The 27,625-nt window shown below is 39.8% G+C and overlaps 1 protein-coding gene across 3 annotated transcripts; it reads right to left on the bottom strand.

Annotated features, from left to right (window-relative positions):
* Positions 1–131: 131 nt before the first annotated feature.
* On the bottom strand, positions 132–25,776 carry CDK7 (cyclin dependent kinase 7). Of its 3 annotated transcripts, XR_011147881.1 has the most exons (13): positions 25,617–25,776; positions 25,364–25,423; positions 21,892–21,925; positions 19,970–20,037; positions 18,156–18,224; positions 16,704–16,814; positions 15,441–15,559; positions 14,328–14,427; positions 12,481–12,567; positions 10,610–10,759; positions 8,305–8,452; positions 3,201–5,518; positions 132–669 (listed from the first exon to the last, which is right to left on the bottom strand). XR_011147881.1 is itself a non-coding variant. In XM_069002461.1 (12 exons), exons 1-12 carry the CDS (start codon positions 25,674–25,676, stop codon positions 665–667), a joined length of 1,011 nt encoding a protein of 336 aa, XP_068858562.1. In that variant the 5' UTR covers positions 25,677–25,776; the 3' UTR covers positions 132–664. The 3 variants fall into 3 exon arrangements, 1 of the variants encoding a protein (XP_068858562.1); XR_011147882.1 differs by lacking the exon at positions 16,704–16,814; XM_069002461.1 differs by lacking the exon at positions 3,201–5,518.
* Between the last annotated feature and the right edge of the window lie 1,849 nt (positions 25,777–27,625).

Below are 27,625 nucleotides of genomic sequence, written 5' to 3'. Positions count from 1 at the left end.
AGCAGCACAAGAAGAAATGGTTACAATGCTAATGGCCTCTGTGCTGTCCACAAAGCAAGCCCCTTAAAAAATCCTTGTGCAGGACCTGCCAATCTATGGATTTGATTCTTTGGAAGAAAGAGACAGAACCCTCCCCAGCACCCTGTCCTTTTATTTGAAAGAAGTTTCTAAAAAGAAGTAAACAGAAATTTTCTGAGTAAGTTGCCAACAAAGAAGAAAAAAAGATTGGAAACACTAGAATGGAACACAGAGATGATAGGAGTCCAGTTCAATAGCATCACAGCTCTACTTAGGAAAACCTGAAAATGAGAAATTGGCATTATGTGATCAAAAGTTTGGCCTAATAGAGTTCTCTCACTAGCAAGACCAGAGCTGCTTCAAGAATCTTCCTGGTAGTGGTGGGCTACAGGAGGAATCAGTCTAATTTCCAGAAGGTCTTCCAGAAGATTAGGATCAACAGGTGGTTTTCCTAGGCAGTGCTGAGTTTTGGAGCCAAAAGAGACTGCAGCCGTGCAGGTCTTTTCCACAGCCAATTGCACTACTGGATATCAGCAAGGTGTATGTCAAAATACACCCTGCCAAAAGTGTTCAAAACACTCTGTTCAGCTTCCTGAGAAGTTTTTCTATTTCAACCTGATAAATCATATGCAGACGTATCCCTGGTTTATCCTGTAATAAAGAGAACGGAGAGAATAGCTTAACTCAGAGACAAAGCTGACATATCTGAGTATAAAATACAAGGGGGAGGAGAGGGATTAAAAGAAAAACAGACCCAATAACAGCCTCTTTTGTAATGACCCCTTCCCTCGCCTGGAGTATTAAAAGGTTGCAGGTGAAACCTGCTCTGTAGAAGAATCATTACACTGGAGCACATGGAGCATAAACATTTGTGCACCAGAAGAAATGGCTAAGTGAGCAGTGCACATGCATTCAAGAGAAAAAGAACAGTAGCAAAAGCCAAGGATGACTGGTAAAAAGAAAGAATTAGCAGTGCTGCCTGCAGCGCATCAAGGCAAGGTCACACCATATATAGGAGAATACCAAAAATGCAAAACAACTCTATGTTGCAACTCAGCTCTGAACCTTCTTTGTCAAAACAAAAAGGCTGCTAGGATCACACAGCATTGGCATTAATCAAGAACCAGGGAGACAGAGGAGGATGTGATTACCACAAATAATCCTGGCATCTACAAGAAAAGGAAATCAGTTTTGTTTAAAACAGAGAGCACCTTTGTGTATGGTGTGCTCACACAATGAGTTTTATTACATTTATTGTGGTAGCAAAGTGGAAGAAGAAAACAATGTTCTAGTTCAATTGTATAAACAATACCAGTACAATGCGTAGAAGTCACTTAAACTCCATCAAGTCTCATGGTAAAAGCCATCACGTTTGCAAAGGAGTATTAACCTTTCAGGAAGAAACAGCAGTAACTCATGATAAAAAGATGGTAAAGGCAGAATAAATGTCTCAACCCAAGGGAAAAGGCATGTACATTATGTTTCTGTTTCTCATGTGTACAACTGAGAGATCTGCACAAGCATGGACATTGCATGTGCCAGACAAACCATGCTTGACTGTTATGGTTCTGAACAGAAGCCAAATAGATTGCAGCACCTGTATATTCAGTAAATTGATGTGAGTAGAAACAGATTGTCAATGCTGAAGCATGATTAACATGATTTAGAGCTTACAAACGAACCAAGTCACAAATTAAACAGTATTTAGATGACTAATTGCATGACTGCATATCGTATTCACCGCAAGTCCCAAATATTTCTTCTAGAGTTCTAACCTAAGTCATGAAAGTTAAGTCAAACCATCCAAAAGGCTGAGATTAAAAAAAATATTGCGCTGATCCTTTCTCTAATCTTATCTTACTCTGTGATGCACATACGTTTTATCTGCGTACACCATCACTAAGAACAAGGCAATTTTAGTCCCTGACACAGGCAGCTTCAGTCAGCTCCACTCAATTGAAACAACTCAGCTGAACTCAAGTGAAAACAAGACTTACTGCACACACTCATGGTATCGAACAGGCCCCAACTGTATATACAGAGCACAGTATGCCAAATTGCTGTATGGGAGCTGGAAGGAAACAACTCCTGAACTTGTATTATATAAAAAATTGCACTTTTTGAGCCTCTGCTGTGGCATACACACAAACAATGTGAGGAATGAGACAACTCTTTGTAGAAATTAAAACAATTTATTAAAACAGAAAAATTGAAAAAACTAACAAAATATAAAAATTTGGGATCCTAGTGGCTCAGGAGGTATGCCCCAGGAGCGCAGGGATTCAGGAGCTTTAGGCTTAAGGCAGCTCTGAACCTCAGGTAGAGAAAAAAAAAAACTTGCAGTCTAGGCTGGTCAAAAAGAAATCTATTTCTAAAGGCCCCTAAAAAGGGGTAGGTTTCTCCAGCACTGAACTTAGCAAGCTGGAGACGAAGGGAGAATGAGAATGGGCGTGTCTTTTTCTTACACCTTTATAGCTTTTGCTCCGCCCACAGCCTGCCCACAGCCCACCCCTTTGGTTTAAGGTGATTGGTGTTTTCCCTTTGATAGATTATCTCTGTCCACCAATGGCTCTTCCTGGTCAGAGGGGTGATATTAGTTGAGATAAGGGTCAGGTGCTTACAGGGTACGGCTATGGGGGCTGGGCTGTTTGTTGCAACTGGGGTTTTTAAAATCTGCCTTGAAACCAAGGTACAAGTAAAACATAAAAAAATACATCCAACACATCTTAAAACACTTGTAAAAGTATACAGTAAACACAGGAGGACCATAAAAACTTGATTAGTGTACCTGGGCTGATGGGTTAATTTTAACATTCAATTTAAAAATGTTAAGCTCAAAATTAATTAAAGCACTTAATATGCAAAGACCAAGCACAAATAGGGATTTCATGTATGACAAACAAGACAGTGGTCTTGGTCACAAAATATCCTCTCACTTTGTTTTGCCAACTGACAGGGGCGACTTAAAGGACATAGGCACCAATGGAAAGAACGACTTATTTTAGTATGAATATTAAGGCAACACAGAAGTAAAATGATACATTCAATAAAACAATAAGCTTACTACACACTCGGCTTTAGCAACACGCAAAAGTAAGCAACCTAATGCAACTAATCATTACTACACAAGAGAAAGGATAGTGATTTAGAAAGATATATCACCCCTTGCCTAAATAGTTTACCATCATCCAGAGTCCAAAATTGCTGGGGAGCCCCATTTCACAGTGAGGACCTGGAGAACCCTTCCTGGCAATTGGGAAAATCCTACACGGTGTGTCCACTCATAGATGAGGTCACCAAATTCACCCTGAAATGGGCTCCAGCTTTTATAGGCCCGAATCAGCAAGTCAAAGTGACTTGATTATATTTTTAGCGCAGAAGCACTTGGGTCTGATGGCGTACTTCCCTCCCATCTAGGGCCAGGGCTTGGCCAGAGGCCAAGCCTTGGCTGCGAGGGTTTTCCCTAAAATACCCTACAAACAGGCCTCTATTAATGCCTCTTGGGAAAGTTTCTTAAAATTACACATTTCTTGCAGATAATTGCACAAGGTTATGTAAAAGTTTCTAAAGCAACCAGTTTGGTGATAAATAGTTAGCATAAGCATCTTGGTCATCTATTTCTAGCTAAACAATACTGATGGTGCTAGTCACATAATGCCCAGGATTCATCTTGTAAGTCAGCTCTGGCTGAGGCCTGCTGCTCAGGCCTGAGCACATCACACTTAAAGCCGACTCTTACAGAGCACAGTAACTGTGCCCTGTACATTAATACACTGACTTGGTACCTACTCTAGAACTTTTGCCAGTAGGAGCTCAGAGGATTTCTACTTGTTCTAGTGGAAAAGATTTCCTTCAGGGAAGAGTATTGTCTAGACAAATACAGCTTTTTACAATAAGGAAATGGTGTTACTCCCAAAGCGGAACTGACAGAATACTTAACATTGTCACTGTCATGCAAACCTTACCTGTTACACACAAGAGCTGGGATACTGCATTTTTCAGTGACTATTTGTTTTAGGGGCTGAAGGTTTCCAAGCTTTTAGGACCAGTCAGAAAGATGTGCTAAATAAGCTAATGTGAAAAAGTTTACAGTACTCCTAAATCCCTCTACCCTATTCAGATTAACATATTTTTGAACCTGTGCCAGTGAGAAGTAGCACTGTAGTTACCTTAATCCTCTAGCCTGCAATGAGGAGAATGATGTTTGATTAATCAAACAAAAAATAAAAACTTATATAACTAATGTTAATGGGTAAAACTTTTCTCTACACTGTCAGTTAGATCTTAAGAAATTTGCTTACTTTTCAACTGCCAACAACCAATACAGAACACAGTAGACTACTGGGAGACTATGAACTCTTCTCCCTTACAAGGCCAGCCTTTACATAAGCTCAAGTAGCAGCAAAATAAAGGAACACACAAGTAAGATGATGGCTGCTGTTCCTCTACAAGCCTCAAAGTCTTGTACTACTACACTTGCTACAAAAGTAGAAAAGAGAATCCTGAATGTGGTTCAGAGGCAGAAAGATGACAACATCTCAGCAGGTATCCCTGAGATCCACTGCATAACAGCAGTGGGCACACAGTTAAGATGCAGCAACAGCATATGTAGGCTTGGTTCTCTCCACTGCAGAAGTTCAATTACCTAGCAGAAACTTTGCTACTTCTGCATGCTGGAATTCAGGCAAAGCTGAGTCCAGTGTCTGCACTATGGATTGTTCAACAGAGACAGGCTGACAGGAGGACTGGTACAGTATAGCTTCCCCAGCTGGATCTCCCTCCTCTGTCTCTTACTGCAATCTTCAAGGCTGTGAAGGAAAGAAATTTCTATGTTCTCAGGTAACTTCTCCTGGAAGACTGGAATACAAAAAAAAGCCCTCCAAACAATTCATATTCAATCTGCACATCATATTGTTTTCAAGGCAGTGGATGTGTCTTTGGAGAAGTCTTAATGTATGACTGCTGAGAGAGCATATGCAAACTCATTTGTTAATACTTGAGCCTACTAACTGGAACAAAAACCATCCTACCCTTTCCTTACAGGAATACACTTTTATTATAGGTCTGGAAGACAGTCATACATTTATCTAAGCTGCATATGAGAAGAAAGTGTTATTTGTAGCTTTCCCCCTTAGGATATACATCTGTACAGGATAGCATGTGATTCAGCACAGAGGTTCTGCAAAATTAGTCTGTGTACACCTGTAGCCTGTGAGCAGTTTTGACAGTTATTGCCTCAGAGCATGACTCAAAGGAACAAGACAGTAAACCAGATAAAGGAATCTTTTTTTCTCAATAAAGTTTTTATTGCAAAAAGAGGGGTTAATGAAACTTTAGTTTCAGTAACGAAATATTTACATATTTAAAATATGAATTTATAATTAAAAAATAACCATCCAGCAACTATTAAAACATTTTATCAATGGCTGGCACTCAGGGCATTTTCCCTCATTTTCATCCATCATCCACAGCAATCAAAAAATCAGTTTTTTTGGTAATCCTGAAAAGTGTAAATCACATTGTTAGCAAAGTATAGAGGTCCAGCCCCCTCCCTCAAGGTTTGATACCATTCTCAAGATACATCTACTCTTAGCTGCTAAATGCTGTATACGACAATGGCAGTACATGATGACATTTTCTAACAAGATCTCTGAAAGACTGCCAGAATCAAAGCTCACTTGAATCAATACGTGTATTCCAAAAGTAACAAATTCTGTAATTAAATATTAACCACATTTAGGATACATGTAAATATTTCCCTTTGTTCATATAAAAAGCTAACTAGCCAACTGCTGATATGAAAAACTAACCACTTAATTCTACTTTGAAACCTAAGAAGAGCAAGCCGTTCTAAGGCTTAACGCTGTCCCACCACACACACACACACACACACTCTTAAGGATTTTTCTTACATGCTGTCAAATCCAGGACAAATTCTTAATCTTAGGTATTACTAGAATGTTTTTGGTTTTTTTGCCAAATCAATAGTTTTGATATTAGATAGATTCTTTATGCTGAATTAACATAAGAAAAAATTTAATGCACCATCCTTTATAATCCCTGTTTTGTGTACCTACAGCTCTGTAAGAATGCATATTAATAGGACTAGAGATAGGTGTTCTGGGGAAGCAGCGCTGCTTTTGGTTAAGTGCCAGGGAAGAGATGGGCAGTGATGACATCACAGAATCAGAGTCTCCTACAAACCTCACTGATCAGAAAGAAGTGGTAGCAGTAGATATAAAGCAAGCATGCTTAATACTTTTCACAGGCAGTCATCCATCTAGTGATAGTTTTCCCCTGAGAATAGAGGCTGTTTTCTGAGAAGTATTTAAGTTTGGTGAACATGCCCCACAGGCTACAGGAGTTTGTTCTTGTGGAAAAGCAGCACACATGGGGATGGCATAAATCTTTATCCTAGCAGTCAGCTCCTGGTGCCAGTATTTTAGAGGAGGATACCTATCAGCAAGCACGCAGTCTATTCTACCAAGTTCTGGAGTGCTGCCTCAAAAGGGCTAGGGGAAAGAAATGTTCTCTGCAGGATGCAAGCACAGGCCACTCTTAAGAATTTCAGGAAATGCAACTTATTTTTCTTTGAAATTACATTTGCACATTCCACCTGCTATAGCAATAAAAACATGCTGTCCTTCAAATTTTATTTAAACCAAGACTTGGAGGATTATTCTTCCAAACCACTATTCAAATTTTAAATTTAGATGGTAATGCCATGTAAGAATGGCAAATGAAATCCAGGGCAGCAGATTTGCTAGCTCTATCACTGGCTCTCTCCTTTAACGTTTGTTGGCACTAGAGGGACTACCTTTGAAACCTTCTGGTTCTGTCAGCCCAGCTAAGGTAGTAACAGAACATTATGGAAAATCCACATTAGAAAATACATCATGTCTCCATTTCCAGCTGGTAGAAATGATATTGCTTTTTATACCAATGCTCAAAGGTCTCAAAAAATAATGCTGACTTCCTTAATGCCTCATTTATAGCCAAACTCAAAACTCCTAGCATTTACACATAAGCATGATTTCCTCTTGTTGAGGATAAGACTTTTGGACAGATGTTAAAGCAATTATTGTTCTAGCTTGCTACAGCTCTGGAAACTCTGCTCATTGTCAAAAGCACAAATTCAAATCATTAAGTCACAGAAATCAAGGAAGCATTTCTCTCTTTTTCCTGTGCTTTAGTTAACAGGCACATTTTAGGGCATATACTCCAAAACACTAAACACAAACCCTCATATTATCTTTGGAAAAGGAACTAAAATGCTTAAATTAATTGCCTACACTATCATAACTTGCCAAGTTCCCACATCAGGTGACCCATAGTACTGGGGTCAGCAAACAGTGTGCAAGTAGTCAGCTGACTGCATTTTTTTTGAGATTGAAATCTTAAGGTAGTGAACCTAATGTATTTTACTTCTAATTTGACAAAGACTTACAATTCAAAGTGCCTAAAAAGTAAGTTAAACCCTAATAAGGTAGCTGTCCTCTGAACTCAAGACGAAATACACTTTAATGGAAGTATAGCTCCATTCAAAAAAAAAAATCACTCATACTAAAACTGTCTCATACTGGCAATAACAAAAGGCTGATGCTAACCTGACAGCTGCTATCTAGCATATTTCAGAAGACCAACTCTGAGTTTAAGAATCAGTATTTGCCTCCCTAATAGAAGGGAGTAATTTAATGTCAGATACAGGTCTTGAGTCCTGAGCAATTTTCTTTCAACAAAGATATGAAATACATGCTACTGCTTGGAGGAGACTGGAGGTGGGTCACAGAAGTGCGTTTAATGTTCCTTACCCAGAGTGTTCTGAAGAGTTACCCTCCTTACCTTAAGAGAGAGTGAGCAGAAATCTCTCTTCTGAATCTGATCTACACTCTCCAGCCTATCATTTTACAGAATATCACACTATGTTTCAGACTCTTTTTTTTAAGTGGTGTGAAGTTAAATTACTTCCACCTGAGTAAGATGTCTCAGAAAAAAAAAAGGTTCATCATAACAGCCTATAATTTACTGGGCAGTACCACTCTCCATTACAGATATTAATGGAATAGGGTATTTCTTCAAATAGACTCCTAAGCATCACAGAAGAGCCTGTTTTGTGCTAATTCTGTTAGAACACAGAACTAAGTAATTCTGACCCCAAACCAAAGGGCATCAGGTACTCAGGGAATTAGTTCTTTCAGAGAGTTTTTCTTCTGAAACACTGGAAACATTCCATTCTCTCTGAGCACATAGCTCCTATTTAAAACTGGTGACATATTAGGAAGTTACCTTGATCTATTCCTTCTACTCTTTTCCTTTTTAAATTTAAAAGTGCATTTTGTTGCTCCTTTGCAGCTTCTGCAGGACAGTTGGGTCTTGGCAGCTGATTTCCTGGAGTAGGTCCTGGTCGGTTACTAAAATACTTCTGTTTCAATGCCTTAATGATAATGGAAGAAAAAGAACCAAGTAATTAGTACAAAGTGCCAAAACACCATTTATAAAGAGGTTACAGAGAAACAAAGCACTTGCAATTGGGACTTAAAAACTACTTGAAAACTTTTACACTACAGGGTGGCCTTGGGGCAAATAGAGATTGTGTTCTCAATTACTGTCCACCCCCCTGGACCTGTAAAGTAAGGGATAATTGTGTACTCTTATTTTTAACTAGTGCTCAGACAAAACTAGATTATTTTGAAAAAGTCTTGTGTAAGCAGCTTCTAGCTATGAAAAGCTTACATTCTGAATAGATGAGGATAAAGAAGAAAGCAGGAATAAAGAAAAATTAAAGGAATATATCTGAAGTCTTGATCACATTTAGGATCTGGACACCAGCTGTTTTGTTAGCTTTTAAGATGGGTCTTTCCCCCATATTTCTTTAACTGTGCTGTTTCTACTCTAAACTGTGAGGAAGACATCACTTGTGTTAGAGCAGAAGACAAACACTAGCCACAGCAAGGTTGGTTTCATGTAGTGGAATTACATACCTTACTTTAAATTTTAGGAACCATGAAGTGTGGTTAACAAAAAATGGCTGTCTCTTAGGTAATCATACTCCTGCTAATGCCAGTTACATGATATTCAATGTCAGCTATAAATCAAACCAACACAGTAAGCACAAGCTGTTTCCTGTCTTAAACTGTGGCATTGTCAATGAAAAGTTTAGACTAGAAAAGTAACATACATTCAAGTCACTATCCTACAATATGACGTAAAAGTTATTTCATTCATATGAACTACTACAGCGGTGTCCCAAGCATAGCAGAACTAATTATCTGGAAACTTACACGGAATGTTCTTAAAGACGGTGGCCAAAACAGCCTGAATGTGCTCTGAAAAAGTCTTCTAGTAGAAAGATACATAACACATGCACTAATCTCTGGATTCAGATCTGCCATGAGGGGGTCCTGGCCCTAAGGGGACAGCTGTTTCTTGCATGCTTCCTTATCAGTGTGAAGTATCAGAAATACAGTTTTCAAACTGCCAACTGGTATATATTCCTCATCACAGAAATCAGTATTCTGAACTAGAATATTCTGCAAGATTTTTCTTCTAAGTCCTTCATTTCTCCCCATCAGGGAGCAGTGAAATTGAAAGTATAATGGAAAAGGATAATTAGATAAGAATGATGGTTTAAATCACCACTGAATTATATGTTTAAAAAGTACCATAAAAGTTTAAATTATATTGAAAAAGAGACTGGATGAAGTAAGGAGGAAAACCTTTCAAACCCAGGGAATAAGATAAGCTATGTTAAAACTTCACCTTCAAGTCTTAGGTGACTGAATTTAGCATGTCAAATATGACTGTTGGAAGGTCATGGCTCATACACCTTTTAGTTGTCTACCTTCACGCTACAGTGGGAATGGAGATGATCAGTTAGCATTACCCATGCCTTTCAGAGTTCTTGTTGGAGTTTTCAGTGAGCAAATGAGATGGGGAGCCTGGACAGACATTCCAGGAGCCTTTTTATTATTTTATTCCAGCATCAGTCTCATATACAAAGTTGAGACACAAGAGATGGTACAAGGCTCATGTCATCACAGGCAGCCAAAGACTTCCTTGTTACAAAGCATTCTTAAAAGCTTTTTAACCAATAGCATGCTTCTAAAATTTACAGACAACTGTTTTAACCAATCTTCAGTAATGCACGTACATCTGCTGTACACAATACTTGCTTGTTATGCCTTATATAATAATGCACAATATTCCATTATTAGGCTTAAACTTATCTATCATGCTAAGCATATTTTTTGCAACTTCAAAACTTATCTCAGCCAAACCTAGAAACTCTAATCATTGTTTTAATGTCCTTGCTTGCTATATAATTGTATCTTCTTCTATCTTCAAGTTTTCACAGCCAGAGCTGATTCCTAAATTCTTTTGCTTTATTTCTGAAACCTGCTTTTTTCTCACACCTAAGAGCCTTTCCACCTTTTGTGTTTCCCACAAGTTCTCTCTATAAAACACTGGGATTATGTTTCGAGTAATTAATGTGATGTTTCATTTCAAACCTGGCTTACTGGCTTCAAAACACATTTATGTGATATTAACAGTAGGTTAATGGACATTAGGAGATAACCCAAATGTACTATACCTGAGTAGCTGTAACTCTAGTGTTAGGATTAAAAGTGAATAAGCCTTGAAGAAGATTGAGCAGATCATCACCAGCTGCACTGAAGATATGCTGAAGTGGCATTCCAGGGAAAGGCTTAAATGTGACATAATCTGGAAGACTTGTCATCCCCTACAAAGACCAAAATGAAATATGTGTTTTTCCCTTAGAAAGAGTTCAGCTTTTCACAGAAAGGGAACTTCATATGACTGTCTTTCAGCAGAAGCAATTCATCTTTCAAAACACCTTGCTAATACTTGGTCATTGAAATAAAATAAATGTAGGGATAGTAGGTCATAAAAGCTTTTTTTTTTTAATAACTGCTAGAGTTGTTTCACACTTTCCCTTTCCAAATGATCTGTCCTTCCCTTGCTTTAGTTGTGACCAGTTCAAAAAGAAAAACTGCTAAAGGAAGCATGAAAGAATTTTAGACTGGGTCAGACAAATGAAATACAACTTCCTTTAATGAACTGACATGGTGGGAGGGAAAAGATTCACAAAAGAGTCAGTCTTCACTTTCTCTACATTAATGAAAGTTAGCTGAATATTGTGTGCATTTTGATTTTAAATGCACAACTGAAACTTTATTTGGGCAATGGGAGGAGGGAAGGAAAATATGCACCAAGAAGTTAAACAAAAGATTAACTGCATACTCTTTTGTTCAGTAGGTATGAAATCAATACCACCGTGTTCACATTCTAGCATAAAAATTACACAGATAATTGTAACAATTACCCAAACATAATACTTTAGTAATGTATTAAGTATTTAAACCCCTAGTTGTCACACTTCAAGTTTGTCCAAGTAAAATAAAATACTAACACTAGGTCAAAAATGTGTTTAATCAGTTATAATCTTGATAGTAAAGATTTCAATTATTAAAATGTATGTGTTTGGAAATGAACTTGGGAATGCATCATCTTTGTTGTGTTAGCCAATGTCCTATTCTCTTTTCCCCACCTGTATTTTAAGTCTTCCTCTCCAAAGGAAGCAGAAACATCATTGCAAAAACTTTCATGTGTTGTATTTAGAATCCTGGAGCAATATCAGAATTGTGTGGGGCTAGCAGTGCCTCACACAGCATTTCTCCATTTGGCTACAGATCCATTTTGTCATTACATACCATAGCATTCCAGGACCATTTACACTAAGGAAAAGCTGCACGGAGAGGGAGCAGAGGTGAACAAGTCCAGCAAGTGCTGCCACAACTCAACAACAAAACACAACAGCCTGATCAGGGAATTCAGGACTCCATGTGCCTGTCAGCTGGTACAAGTTGCTCATCAGACATTATGTCCCACTTCCAGTCAGTCTCTTTAATAACCATAGTTAGGTACGTCATTGCGTGGCCTGACAATAAGTTTGGCCTGGTATTACCCAATTTGCTGTCATCTCAGATAACTGTACTACTCATTTGTATTTGTTACAGGACCATTGTTGAGGTACATTGTTTATCCTTAAAGCTGTTGGTCTGTGTTTCTCACTATCTCCAAACTGTAATTTACCCAGTCCAACTTAGGTCCCTACAAATGGTTCCTACTTCTGCAAGTGATTAAAGCCTTCTAGGTTAAAGCACGCTAATTAAATAAGTATCTAAAAAACATTAATCAGCAACAATAACCTCACAGCAGTAGCCATAGGAAACTGTGCACACAGAAAGAAATCAAGTGCTGTTACCGTTGCTATTGACCAGTGGTTTGCCAAGAGAAACAACAAATCTCAGCTGCTTCATGAGATGAAGCAACTGCCTTCTGTAAATCTACCCAAGTATTCTGGTATAACCATTTAATTTCAAGAGCTAAAATAGAGTAGCAAGTAAATACAATGTCAGTCTGTTAAACAAAAAGACTCACAGGCCACTGTTCTTCTGTAGGAGTGCCCAGTGTTTCAAATATCCTTGTCAGCTGGTCAAGGTCAGAGTCTCCAGGCAAAAAAGGAACCTGGGAGAAGGACACGGCATTTGACTGAATTAACTTCTGAACTTCAATTTTAGAAAGAAGCTTTGAGTGATACCTCACAACTGCAAGGCAAAAACCCTCTGTATACCATCTCCCCACAAAAAGGTACACTGGATATTTGAGGCATTCTAGTTGTGCCCAAATAGATTCTGAAGGTTTCCTGATCCCAGGCTTGATATCATTGACTTGACAGCAGACAGCTGAAACAGAAGATTACACCACAACCACATTAATGTAAAATAACTAAACAGAAAATATTTTATATCTCAGTTGTCAGCTTAAAGTCAGTTTGTCATGGCAATCTTTTCACCACCTGTTCTCTGGAGTTAGCATTTATATATATTTAAAATGAATCATAACTGGATTGCACAAGTTAGCCTTATGAAATGAAAGCGTGAGGGAGAGCAGAGACCCACTAGGACAGAAGACTCTCTGATCAGTGTCACATCTCATTTAAGCAAAGAAGAAGACTGAAAAGGGGATATCTGCTGTCCAGCTTGTAGGTAGCATATCGGGCACACAATGCAAGTAAAAAGACACTTGGTGACCAAAGCAAATTTATGAAGAATTAGCGGAAGTGTTCTATTAATTAGGACAGAAACATTCCTAGTAGACAGCAAACTTCATTTCAGCACCACGAAAGCCCCTTGAATACACACTGCTTTCATTAAAAGCTCCCAAAAGTAGCCTTGTCCTGAAAAAGGACACATACATTTCAAAATATCACAGTGATAAAAACTGAACCATAATACACTTTCTGTTTTGTGACAAACCAAAGAATCAACTGAATCAACTGAGTTATTTGCTTTTTAACTTGCTTAAATGTATTCAACTTTAGCAGGTCTAATGCATATTTATGTACACATCACCAGGGCTGCTTAAAGAGCCACTGTACATTTCTGTGTCTGAATTGCCAATCAAATTGAACCAGCACACCTATTTGGTGTGACCAATCAAGGCAAAAGGTTTCTTTCAAGGTGTTTTCACACAGAAAGCTCTCCAGTCTGGTTATGATATGGCCACATTCTAAGTAAGGTGCAGAAACCAAGCAGAAGCTACTTAATCATGGAAGATAAATTAATGCTGCGGGCTACTTCATGCCTTCAGCTGTGTCTGTGCCCCAGCCCTCCACTGGTCCCCTCACAATTTCGTGTCTTCTCCAAAGAGCTGTATAATAAACATTCTACTTCCATGGAAAATACTCAAGTACCATTACAATTGTGTACCACACTCAGGAGTGCCATAGGATTACCCTGATATTAACCCTCAGCTTCATTCCAGTATGGTCAACCAATTGCAGTTTAGAAAAACATTACTCTTTCATTCACTACAAATAAACCCACAATTAAGGTACTGGTGATTATAATTGAGGGACAGAGTATAAGGGACAGCCCATGCACGGCATTGGTGAAATTACATTTCTAGAAGGATAATGAACCAAAATAGATGTCTGTGGACTGCTAGCATTACCTACTTGGCCTCTTCCAAGGCAAGACTGTGACAGTTTGTTGCAAGTATTTTACTCAGCTGTTTTTCAAGACTGCCAGCACTTGTGATGTTCGTGAAACCTCAGTCTATTCCAAAAAACCACTTTCATCACAGTTAACAAGCTTTTGGAAAGTTTCTTCTAGCTTGTCTTCTAGCCTGCTAACCTGGTGCTGTTAGCAGGAAAGAAGAAACCCACATAAAAAGCCATCATGCACGGAAGGGCAAATACAAAATGCTTACATTTCAATACTTACTCTGAGGAGCAATTCAGCTAAAATACAACCAACAGCCCACATATCAACACCAACACCATACATTCTAGCCCCAAACAGTAGTTCTGGGGCTCGGTACCACCTGAAAAGAAAACACATTTTGGAAGAATCACCTGGCTTTGTTTATATCAAGTGCTATGTATTGTAGCAATGCAAAAGCTAAAAAAAAAAAAGCGTATTACTTCTGCCTTTATACTTTTCAGACAATGAAGACCTGTATTCTGCAAATTGTTTTGTTTAAAAAAGAATTAACAAATTTGTCACACCTCACCATAGGGTCACCTAAAACCACAGATTAACTACAGTTTCAACTGACCTGATTACAAGTACTGAACTGCAGACATGCAGGGAAGAAAGTTTATAACATGCAGGTAAACTGAAATTTTCTTAAAATTTTATGTTGAATGAATCACAGCAATACAGAATTCCTCCCATTTTCCAAGAGTCTCCATATCAACAGATCTAAGTATAGAGACTACTTTTATGCAAAATGAGCCTTGTTGTTTTGAAAGAACTACTTACACTGCCTAAGAACAATCAAGTTTAATGAAGTGACACTGCATTTGAAACTACTGTAGAATTTCTGTCTTTTGAATAAAGGTCTTAAACCAGCTTTGCCTGAATAGTTTTAGCATTACAGCAGTCAGAAAGCAACACACTGCATACTTTGCAGCCCCTTATATAAGCATGCCATATAAAACATTTATAAATAATTTAATTGGTTCAATTGTTTGTCTCAAAATAGGTAATGTGGCTAGCTCCAAAAATGGTTCTAGGTCTCGTGATTATCAGAAAATAGCAGCTGTTTTGCTCCAAAATCCAGGCTTGTAAGTAGATACATACTATTTACACACATTTCAAAATAGTATAATTTTGATAGATACCAGAACAAACTCCACAGATGCATATTCTAGCAGTTCTTATGGAGACTTTGTTAAACAATGCTTCCTTGTGGTTTTTTTTTTATGTGGCTCTTACCACATCACATGAGATAGATGCCACTCTGAATATGTTGATTTGACATGACATATTTCAAGAAACACCCATAAAACAACTAAACAATCTCTGTGTAAGAAACAAAATAGAATGTCTTACCTTGTTACTACCTGGTGTGTATAAACTCTATTTGGGCTTCCAAAAGATTTTGCCAAGCCAAAGTCAGCCAATTTTAAAACTCCATTTTCATCTAGCAACAAGTTATTTGGTTTAAGATCCTGTCAGTATAGAAAACAAATTATGAGATTTGTCAGGATTGATAAAAACAGACATATAATGAATCTCCTGGCAGACATGTCACAACAGTATTGTAAAATGGAAGATTTGATTCTATCCTAAAACCTACATTGTGAGCAAAAAAAATTTAAACCCCCCAGGAATTAAGTATTCCCTCATTTATGAAAATCATAGTGAGACAGACCCATTTAGATATAAACACATTTATGTAGTACTTTAAAAAAGCCACTTGATAGGTTTTACCTTTTCTGCAGGTACAGCACTTATGTTATCTGCATAGCTGACAACTGAATAACAAAAAGACCTGGCCAATACTTCAGGTAACTGCAGAAATCACGGAAGTCACACAGTTCAGTACAGTAGCAACATCTTGTGGGTTGACCCTCTGGCCAACAGAAAAGTATCCACACAGACATTTGCTCACTCTATTCTCATCCCACATGCCACGTTCAGCGATATAGGGAAGAGAAGATCAAAAGAAAATTCTAGGAGCAATATAAAGGCAGTATAACAGGTGAAGGAAAGAAGAAAAAATCCAAGCAAACAAGCAAGGCAATGGAAATCCTTCACCACCTCCCAAAAGGAGTGCAATACATGGTCTGCAAACAACAGCCACCTTGGAAACCAAAATTCCCCCTTTTTCCTCTACCCCAGTTTTTACTGCTGAGCAAGGCATTACAGGGCATGCAGTATTCCTCTGGACAACTTGGGTCAGCTGCCTCAGCTGTGTCTCGTCCTTAATTCTTGCCTATCTCAAGCCTATGCATCAGGGCAAGGGCAGAGTGGGAAAATGAGAAAGCCTTGACACTGCCTGATACAAAGGAGAAAGCCTCAAGAGCCCAGCTGCTGTGAAAAAAGTCCAATCCAACCCAGCCTGACCTAGTTCACAGCGATAATTAACGTCGTATCTAACTGGAGAACCTTTTATGTAAGTATCAAAGTCATAACACCAGTAATTCTTAACATTTCTGGTACTGCTATTATCTTTCCAAAACACTAAATATGAATGCCTATGGAATGAGAATGTCTGAACTCCAAAACTACCTGCACTAGACTTAAGACTCTAATTCTATCCAATGTGATTTATGTTGCAGGATGAAGGCTGTCAATTTAGTACATGCTTACCCTGTGTAGAATCCAATGCTGATGCAAATATTCTAATCCTTGAAGTGTCATCAGCATATATGCCTTGATGTGAGACTGTGTCAACACAATACTTGTATCCTTTATAATAACCTGAAAGTGTTCAAGTGATGGCAAAACTCAGCACACAAGACAAACTTATTTCCACTCTTTCTGCTCAAAAGTAATTTCAGCCTTTAAAACAAAGTACAAATTAACAGTCACATATTCTCTACCATTTCACCCTTTTTCCAGAAAAATAGGTCTGTTCTGAAGATCAGAAATTGAAATGGGGCATCCAGATAGATTATATGAACTTTGCATAACCTGCCAATGAAAAAATGTGTGGGAAACAGAAGTTTAGTATTTAATCTCAGCTCCATGTTGATACCCAAACTTCCAAGACAAAGATGTACACATACAAATGATAAATGTGTCAGTAAACCTGAAATTATGCTTCCACTTATTCCTTTCTCTTTGCAACCTAAGCAACTCATCTTTGTAAATACAATGGTTTCCTCTTCTGTTTCCAAAAACACCAGAAGTTATGGCCACTTCACTGCATTTTAAAAAATCTACTTAAGTTTTCTACATCCTTTGATTTTTAACATTAAAATTCTATGCGAACACCCCAAAGCTTGTTTGTTAATACTACTGTCCTGTTCAGTAATAGCCTTTCATAAGTTGTTTGAGTTACAGAAGAGGTAAGACCACACAAATTTCACGCATGCAGCATACGATTAATCACAACAGGCAGCAGTCTCAGTGGCAGCCTGAGTGATACCATAATACAGTTTAAAGACTGCACATCATCAAAGACCACAGCATCAGTACTACAAGATTATTTTATTTTTCTTTGTACACCAATCTTCTTCATCTCTAAATGCTGCATAGCTACTGTGTAAACAGAATGAATCCTCCAAAAGTCTACTCATTACTTTCAATAGCAAAAATCTGACCTAGCCTTCTCAAGTCTTGCATTCATTTACATTCCAGCAAGCCTGTATCTGTAAAGGTACTGGTTTGCAATTACCTAGCATTGCTACATTTGAAAAAATGTTTTAAGTGCATGTGATTTTCTACTAGCTCATCTCTTGGTATATTTTAGTGTCACACTTACCTGAACATGTCTGATATTATGCTTATCAATTCCCTTCCAGAAGCAATGATCTGTGACAGAGGTTCTACACTCTGACTGGAGTTCCAGAAAACTAACACAGTAAGCACAATTTGTTTCTTTAAGATCACGCTGACAAGTATTTCAAAGTAAAGGAATTAATCAAATAAGAACTCATAAAAACTGAAACTACTCAAGCTACTTTTAAGACATGATCTTCATCAACTGACATAATAAAAGCCACCTTTCTAATATGGGCAAATATAAGCCTGTTAAAGCAGCACTTTCACAAACCATCTTAAGATACTGAAATAAAAAAAAGTCTTTAAAAATCTTACCTCTAGATCTGTTTCCATAAAATCAAACACCAAACTAATATTGGACTTGTGTCCAAATGCATCAATAAGCTGCAAAACAAAATACATTACGCTGTGATTCTTCCAGTTTTCTGAAATTCAACACCATTGTAGTCTGCATGTGAATTTTCAGCTTATTGAGAACTGGTTTAAGTTTTTTGACTTGTAACACAAAAATTCTTACTCAGTTTAGTTTCTTAACTCAATTTCCAAACCAGAAAAAATCCCCATTAAGTATGGAAATAACATTTTACATGATCACTCTTCCCTCCTGGAGATAGGAAAAAAGAGAAAGAATTAACTTTATCATGTTAACTACAACAGATAATGTAATGCACACCCTATCTTCAAAACTTTGCTGCTCTACAGAACTCCTACCCTTTATTGAGACCAGTCTGAGTTTGCCCATGGATTCAGGTCTGTGTATTTGCTTCCTGTAAGCATACAGTATTTAGAAAATCTAAGTGTTAGGCTTACCAACTTCAGCTATTTTTAGGTGTGTATTCATTTTTGTAGCTAGCTTTCCAAGATAAATAAAACTCTTTGGAGAACATCCAAACAACCCTTTCTTAGGATGAAGCTGTGTAATGACAGAATCAGTTTCTAATTTGAGATAACACAAGCATGATGCTGAGTGAAAGCAAGCCTGGTACTCTTCCGTCAAGATGAGTAAGGTATGTCCTCCCTGATGCAGCTCATTCCTTAGTCTCAGTGTGATGACCATGTGAATTGGCAAATTGCAAGGTATTCATTTGAATAGTTCATAACAGCAGGGACTGTGTCCCTTACACTCCCAAAATCCACAATGGTTTTGTAAGGACTACTAAGAGGGACACAACATTGTCTATTATTTTTAGAATCTGCTTATGGAACTGATCATGAATTTGTCTAATTCTTCTTTGAACTGTTGATGCAATTTGCTTCTACATTGCCCATGGCAACACATCCTAGAAATTCATTACACACTGAGTGAAGCAGTACAGGTTGCACTCCTGCTGCCAATAGGTTTTAAACACATCTCTTATTTCTAGTACAGTGGGGTTTGGAAATATCAGTTCTGCATGGACACCACCTATCACTTTGGTTTTGTAGACCTCCCCATTCCCAGCCTATCCCTCTCCAGAGTGATGAATTCCTCACTTTTTCATAAAGAATATGCTCCACCCCTTTGCCATTTTAGTTGTCCTTCTCTGCATATTCTCTAACCTCAACAGCTAAAGCAGCCACTTTGAAAGCAAGCTCACAACCCAGAAGAGAACAATGTTCCACTTTGAGAAGTATATGGAAAATTCGTATTGGGTCTGCTCGATCGTATTTGACAGACTTTCTAACTATCACTATGAGCTAACTTCAAAATGTCTTCAGCTCCAGCTGGGTATCTGTAGGTGTAAGTCTACCAAAATGTAACTGAAGCTGAAAAGATGCAGGTTTTACTCCTTCCAACCAAGATTTTAAACATCATATCTGTGTACTAAAATCTAACAAGCCACATGACTTCCCCTTTACCATTGCTTAAAAAGCCTGCTTTTTGATTGTCACCAATTCCATATGAAGCAAACAATCAGGTAAATTCAGCACTGTGTTCATTTGCAATTCTATCAGAGATGCAAAATCAAGTAACCTAAATTTTCACAATTCTTTGCACCATTAATATCTACGTAGCCCAAGGCTAAAAACTAAAAGGATTAAAAAAAATACTTGACTCTGTTATTGAAATAGGCATTTTGCCATAACAATTGTTGAACTACTGAAAGTATTTGAAGACTGATTCTAGAGCTAACATTTATTTTACTTACACCAATAATATTTGGATGGCTTAGCTCCTGTAACAGTTTTATCTCCCTGAGGGCTGTCCTGTTGATTCCTACATTGATGGAAAGAAGAAATGAAGATGAAAGAACAAAACTAAAAACTTCAAATTAAGCTCCAAATAAACCTGTGACTCTGCTACTCACAGACTATTTACTACTAAAAAATACATTCTTAACACCCAACAATTTGTTAAATAACAAGTACATTACCATAACTAAGAAAATTACTGCAGAATAAAAGTGGTCATACACTTTCTTCCACAGCAAGTCTATTTTACATCACAGCAATAAGGTTTAGTTATGAAGCAACATGTCTCTATTTTGGCAAAAAGGGAAGGCCTAGCAAACCCCCCCATCCCCCCCCCCCCAAAAAACCCCCCTTTTTCAGGGTATTGGAAAGTTTGCTTTAATTTTAAAGAAAAGTTTCATCTTGCAAACATCAGTTCCTCAACATGCCTCACTTCCAGAGGGAGGCATACTGTCACAAACCTCATGAATAAATCTCTTTTCTTTTTAACATAGTTCTATCTAATAATGCAAGGCACATGTTCTTCTACATTCATGCTGTAGCATACATAAGGCATAAAAGAGAAAGTGACCAAAACCTGCTCCCTCTTGCTTGAATCTTTTCACAAGCAGATTTTATAGAGAAAAAATCAGGGGCCAACAGGAAGCAAATGATGCCCTTCAGCAGTCACACTGATGGCACTATATCAAAACACGATTCCTGCAGGGTACCAGTTCCTCCTTCAAAAATGCTAGTGTGTGGCTTGTATGAAAACTGACTGGTAAGCAACTGCTCCTGTGGTATATCATGCAGAAGTTGCAGCCACACATGAACTGAAAAACAGTGTTCTCCTAAAACCTGGGATATGATTCAATGCTAAGACTAGCAAAGTTTTGGGCAAAGCTACATGGATTGCTTTACATTCCTGCTTTGCCTGTTTTCATTATCTGTTTTGGAATCAAATTAACAATGGCTGCTTTTGGGTGGGCACAGCCTGAGATGAAAACAAAAAAGCATGCCATGCTATAACACAGGGAAAGGAGACATGATCGTTATTTTTAATAACATCTTTCATCTACAGCTAGACACTGTAGAGGCCAAAAGTAATAACTGTCCATAAGGGACATCAGGCCACTGAAGGCCATGTGGTTCACGACACTCAGGCAGTCAGCTCAACTGTGAGACTCTGGGATGAGTGATCAGCTTCTCTTTAAAAGAAAGGAACTGGAGAGTTGATAGCAAACACTCTTCACTGGAAAGCTGGTAACCTGATGCAGGATTCCTGAAGGACAGCAGCCTACACACAAAATTCTGCTGCACCCCACAGGCTATAAGAGAAGACCAAGATTACTCGGTTTCAATTCGCCATATCCATGCCTAGAGGCATGTGGCTCATCAGAGCACATGCTCTACAGTGCTGAACATTAAAAAAACTTACAGAGAGACAAGAGTTTTGATCTTTTTTTTATCAACTTTTGCCTCAGCATACATCACAAAAACAGAACAAAGGAAACATCTGAAAATGGACAAAAATACTCTTGCTTGTCTTACATATTTAAGGCACAGAGAGGTATTGATATAAAAAGGTATTCTAAACTCCGTACTGTTGTTATTATTATTATTATTATTATTACTATTATTCTATGCTATAGTCATGTTTGAATTCCATTAAAATTGAGAAGTTATATATTTGTATTTAGAGATATACCATGCATGCAGGTATCTATGCTGCTTTTGGCTGTCCCTGAAGTTTGTGAAGCAAACCTCTACTAAGCCTTGCAGCGGGCATTGAGTTCAATTTTCTCAGCCAAGGTATGTTACAGGAAATTAATGTATCAATTTACAAAACCAGAGAAAACAAAGCACAGCTTCTAGAGCATGAATTTGTTTTAAAACTCACCATCTTTAGCTTCTGATCTATGCCCCAGTTTAATCTGAAAATAAATATTTCATGTTAAGTAAGATTATGGTGGTGAGGAATACATTTTTTAGTATTGCTCTTCTACGACAGAATGAGTATCACAGTGTCCCGCAGCAGTAGGGAGGAGAAGAGAGATCCAACAGGCAGGCATTGTGCAGCAAGATTCCTTTATTTAATTATTTTACAACTCTTTGATAGACTTTTTTCTTCACAGTCTAATTGGTCAAAGGATCAGCCACCCCTTGGGGGTGATTGGCAAAAATCCTAAAACATCCATTGTCAAAATATTTTTCTACGGTACATAAACAAAGCTTTGCAAGGTTGCAGGTATTCACAGCTTATAGAACTCTGCTAATATCTTCCCTGAGAGAGAAAAATATCTCATGGGACTGGAAAGAAGCAAGAGAAATTCTTGCTAGCAGCATACTGTATCCACAAATGAGTTTTATTATAATGAAGCACTTTACCAGCTAGGTTGGTTTTAGTTGGGGTTTTTTTTCCCCTTAAAAAGTAACTGTCTCTACAGCATTAGTTTTTACAAAAAATAGCCATGATGGCACTGAAACCAGTCATAATGCAAACTGACAGCATAAACTGCTTTGTAGCCACAAAGCTTTATTTTATCACTTATGAGCTTATCCTCAGGGAGAAATGAGAGCTAAGTAATTGACAGTTACCTTAGAATGATTCTAGTAAAATTAGCATAGGTTGTAAACTTGAGCTGACTTAAAATCCTTTTGTTTCAATCATCAAATGCCCTGAAATTTCAAGTCCAGAATCCTACCTTAGATATTTCCAGGTGATAGAAGTTACGAAAATATTCTGATACAATAAAGAATACTTTTCACCACAACTACTACCAGTATCAACCATACAAGAGAAGTATTGCAATGCTAAAAGGGATTAGTGCATTAAACAAAATTACTTAATATTGACACAACTCACCTTGTTGAGTAGAGTCTTAACTAAAGAAACTGCTGTAACATGCATTTTTCATCCCTCACAAAGAACAGCTGAAGACCCATTTTTAATACAAAAACTTCCTGCAATCCCTTCAGATAGGAACAAGTGAAACACCTCACAACAATGGAAACATTTTCATCACTTGTATACAAACAACCATGTTGGAGATCCAAGATCACTTTTGTCATATTTTATCAAAAAACTGTCATTCTGTATAAGGGACATTACTGAAACTCTCCAGTCTAGTGAGGCCCTCTGATTGCTAGTCATTATTGGTTGTTCACAATAACAAATAAAAGACTGAGGACACTCAGAAGAGACTTCAGGGTCCCAGGGCAATCTATAGGGGAATATGGAGCACAGGTAGTGATTTCCTCAATCCTTCTGGTAACAAGAAATAGTATTGATAGGAATAGGCAGATCCAAAAGATTGACATGTGGCTCTGAGGTTGGTGTCATCAGAAAAATTTTGGGGTTTATGACCATGGGATGATCTATTAAACACCTGTTCTACTGACACCTGATGGGTTGCACCTTTCTCAGAGAGGAAAAAGAGCTCTAGCACAGGAGCCAGTGGGGCTCATTGACAGAGCTTTAAACTGGCTTGAAAGGGGGAAAAGGAAAATACCAGGCTCGCCAGTGATGATCAGTGGGATGGCGTGTCAAAACTTGAGGAAACAAACACTCATGGGCTACCTCCATCTGCTCCATGTGGTGCTGGCTACAGAGCACAACTCCTGAAATGTTTCTACACCAATGCACGCAGCATGAGGAACAAACAAGAGGAGCTCAAAAGCTTTGACTCAGTCCCAGAGATTTGATATCACTGACTTAAAGGAAACCTGGTGGGATGAGTCCTGTGACTGGAGCGCCCTGTGGGGAAGTTACAGGCTCTTCAGGAGACTACGCAGGGCAGAAGAGGCAGGGGCATGGCATCATATGTAATGGAAGGGCTGGAATGTATGGAACTCACAGCTGGCAACAGCACAGTTGAGAGCCTCTGGACAGGAACCAAGGGACACACAAATAACACGGATGTCATTGTGGGAGTCTGCTATAGACCTCCCAGCCAGGATGATGACACCAGTGAATTCTTTGCAGAACTAACGGATGCTTCCAAGTAAACTGCCCTTGTCCTTATGGGGGAATTCAACTTCCCAGAAATCAAGTGGAAGCATCACATAACTGGTACCGCCTAGGCCAGAAGATTCCTAAAAGTCCTGGACAACTTTGTGGAACAGGTCCTAAGGGAACTGACCCAGAAAGATGCCATTTTTGATCTGCTGCTTGTCAACAGAGAGAATCTTCTGAGTGAAGTGGAAATTGGGGCTATCTTGGCCACAGCAACCACAAAGCCATTGAGTTTAAAATCTCTGTTGACAAGAGGAAAGTGCCAGCAAAACTTCAACCCTGGACATGAGGAGAGCAGACTTCAGGCTGCTCAGGGAATTAGTAAGTTCCCTGGGAAAACATTTTTGCTGGGGTCCATCAGTGCTGACCACTTTTTAAGCATCACCTCCTAAGGGCACAAGAGCAGGCAATTCCCAAATGTGACAAGTCAAGCAGAGGAGGCAGAAGGCCAACTTGGCTGAACAGCAATGTCCTCTTGAATATAAGGTAAAAAAGGCAGGTGTATGCCCAGTGGAAGCAGGGTCACGTGCCACAGGAAGAATATAGAGATGTTGCTTGCCACTTAAGTATTTCTTAGAAAAGGAATCAACATGAGATGCCAATCTCAATGGACAAAGCTGCAGGAAACAAGGCTTTTCTAATTAAATTATTCAGGAAACCATTTGTCTAAAAATGACAGGACCTGAGGTAACAGCTTGAAGCTGACTTAGGAGAGGTTAAGGTTAGATATTAGAAAAGGGTTCTTCATCCAGAGGAGCTGGGCACTGGAACAGGCTTCCCAGGGAAGTGGTCAAAGCACCAAGCCTGTATAAATTCAAGAGATGTTTGGACAATTTTCTTGGGCACATGGTGTGATTCTTGTTTTGTCCTGCACAGGGATGAGAGCTGCGACTCGATGACCTTGATGGATCCCTTCCAACTCAGTATACTCTATGATTCTATAGATTTTAAGGAACTTAATAAGGGATAACATTCTGGACTGAAGGAAATTGGGCACAGCAGCAGGAAAAATTTAAAATAAAAGAAAAAAACCCACCACCATCAAGGTATAGTAAAGTCTACAGTGTGGAAATGTGTGTGTGTTGCTTTGTTTGTTAAATAAACCTAATAAATAACCAGGAATTCAAGTCACAGACCATACAACCCTCCAGAAACACAGCAAAGCCACTCCCTCTTCTGGGGCGGGTGGGCATTACAGACAAGTTAACTAGACCATTTCATCAAAACTCTTTAGAAACAAAAATGTGCATTATCCCCTTTCCCATGAAGTCGGTCAAAAAAGAAAAAAAAAGGCGTTAGGTAGGTCAAGAGCAACCACGCACTTGGTGACACACTGAGAAGACATTCTGACACTCACCTTCTTAATAGCCACGATTCGGCTGTTCGTCTTGTCCTTGGCTTTATAGACGGTGGCGAACTGGGGACAGAGAGAGATGCTGTCGTGAGCAGGGGCTGACGGACCGTGCGAGAGAGAGGCCGCCGAGCCCCGCTCAGGCCCGGGGTGGGCACCGCCCGGCTCCCCCCGCTCCCCCCTCCTGCCGCGAGGAGCCGGGCCCAGCCGGGCTACTGCAGCCCCAGGGCCCCGGACGGTCCCCGCCGCGGCCGCTCACCTGCCCCTCCCCAAGGAAGTCGAGCTTCTCGTAGCGCTTGGCGCGGGCCCGCGCATCCATAGCCGGCGGGATGTGGGGAGGGAGCGGCGGGGATAGCAGGGCGCGGCGACGGCCCTGCTCGGCGCTTTAACCCCGCGGCCCCGCCGCTTCCGGCCCCGGCCCGGCCCGCCCCCTGCGCGCGCAGCCGCCCTGGGCCAGGCGCACGCGCCCTTCCCTCACGGACCGGTGCTGGGCTCGGCTGGGGGGCGGCGTTCGCACTGCGGCTGTGTGCTGCCACGGGCACGAGCTGCTTCTGTTTTGACCCTCATCTCAGGTCTGACATTCGGGAAAAATTCTGCATACTTCCTGCGTAGATAGGTATATTTTAATAAAAAAATATTATTCTCTAGAAAGTGTGTTCTCAGCCACTTTGTTAGGTTCTACTGGAAATTCTTAATTATACTCCTATAATTTTCTTCATTATGAACAATTACTTGCAATATACTAATTAAAACTCCCATTCAATAGCCATCAGAGGTAAATACTTCTGGAGAAATTTTCACTTGAAAATTCATTTCCCTACATGCCCAAGCTTTGCTGTTATTTAATAAATTAGTCTGTAAGATCAACAAAGCTGTGAAGAACAGCCATCATCTCTGAGAGCACTTCAGTGTCCCGTTTTTGCCTGTAAAATTATTACCAGTGAGTCACCCTGGTGAGTCAGCCTTACCTCAATCCCTGGAAAAGTGATGGCATGCCTCATACTGGAGGCCATCTCTGTGTGGATGACAAGAAGCTGATTCAGGAATAGTAGCATGTGACCAACCTGATTGCTGTCTACAATGAAACAACTGCTTGGATGGATGAGGGGAAAGCAGTGGATATTGTCTACTTGACTTCAGCAAGGATTTCAACACTGTCTCTCACAACATCCTCATGGACAAACTCAGGGCTGTGGGCTCGATGAGTGGACAGTGAGGTGCGTCAAGAAATGGCTGAACAACAGATCCCAGAAGGTCAAAATCAGTGGCACAGGGTCTGGTTGCAGGCCTGTCCCTAGTGGTGTCTCCCAAGATTCAATGCTTGTCTTGGTTTTGAAAGACAGGTGTCTGCTAAGCCTCCCTTGGAATGGCAGATACAACCCCTTTTCTTCCGAGTTATTATAATTTTGAAATCAAGGGCTTTTAGGCAAAGATGTGGGAAATAGGAGTAACAGTTCTTTACTATTATATATCTATATGTGTATAACCAGTCAAACAAACAACAATAACCATGGCAGTACCAGCAAACAATCACAAACCCAGTCCCAGCCTTCTCGGCTGTCGGGCCCTTTCCCCTCGGGTGCAGTTCCGCTCGCAGCCGGCAGGGGCGCTGGCGGCTCCCGGTGAGCAGGGCAGGTGCGATGGTTCCCCCGCGGCTGCAGGGGGCGCTCCGGAGCGAGCTCGGGGAGCACGCGGCACCGGGGCCCTGGGATCCCGGGGAAGGATGGAACAAAGGCTTCACAAACCCCAGACGGCTGGACCTGGTGTGCGGCTGGAGCCTCGGGAACAGCAGGCTGGAGCAGCAGGCTGGAATAGCAGGCTGGAGCAGCAAGCTGAAGCGGCAGGGACGAGCACAGATCCTGCGTGGCAGACGCGATGTATCCAAGCGGGAAACCCCCTGGAGGTCCAGGCAGGCAGGGCGAGCACAGCTACAACGCAGCAAAGGCTCCAATCAGCGGCGGGGCAGGGCAGCCACAGCCCGGCCTCCAGCGGGACAGGGAAGGTGGGCCGGGGGTCCTGGGATCTTTCTCCGCAGAAAGAAAAACGGCCGAAAAGAACCAGGCTCCTCTCCCCGAGAACGCAGAGAGCGAACTGACCCCACAACCCGGTGAAAACAAAAGAGTAGCCATGTCTTTTGTCTTCTCTTAAGTATGGCCATTTGTCCCCTAGCAACATGCATATGGGAAAAAATTCCTTCAACGGGAAGACAACTAGGACTAAACTAAAACCCCAACAATGCTTAACCGTTTAACTTGTTCATCCATGACT

Source organism: Aphelocoma coerulescens (assembly GCF_041296385.1).
Source record: "Aphelocoma coerulescens isolate FSJ_1873_10779 chromosome Z unlocalized genomic scaffold, UR_Acoe_1.0 ChrZ, whole genome shotgun sequence".
Lineage (NCBI taxonomy): Eukaryota > Metazoa > Chordata > Aves > Passeriformes > Corvidae > Aphelocoma > Aphelocoma coerulescens.
Note: the sequence above shows the minus strand (reverse complement) of the source record. Positions and strands in the feature narration are given on the sequence as shown.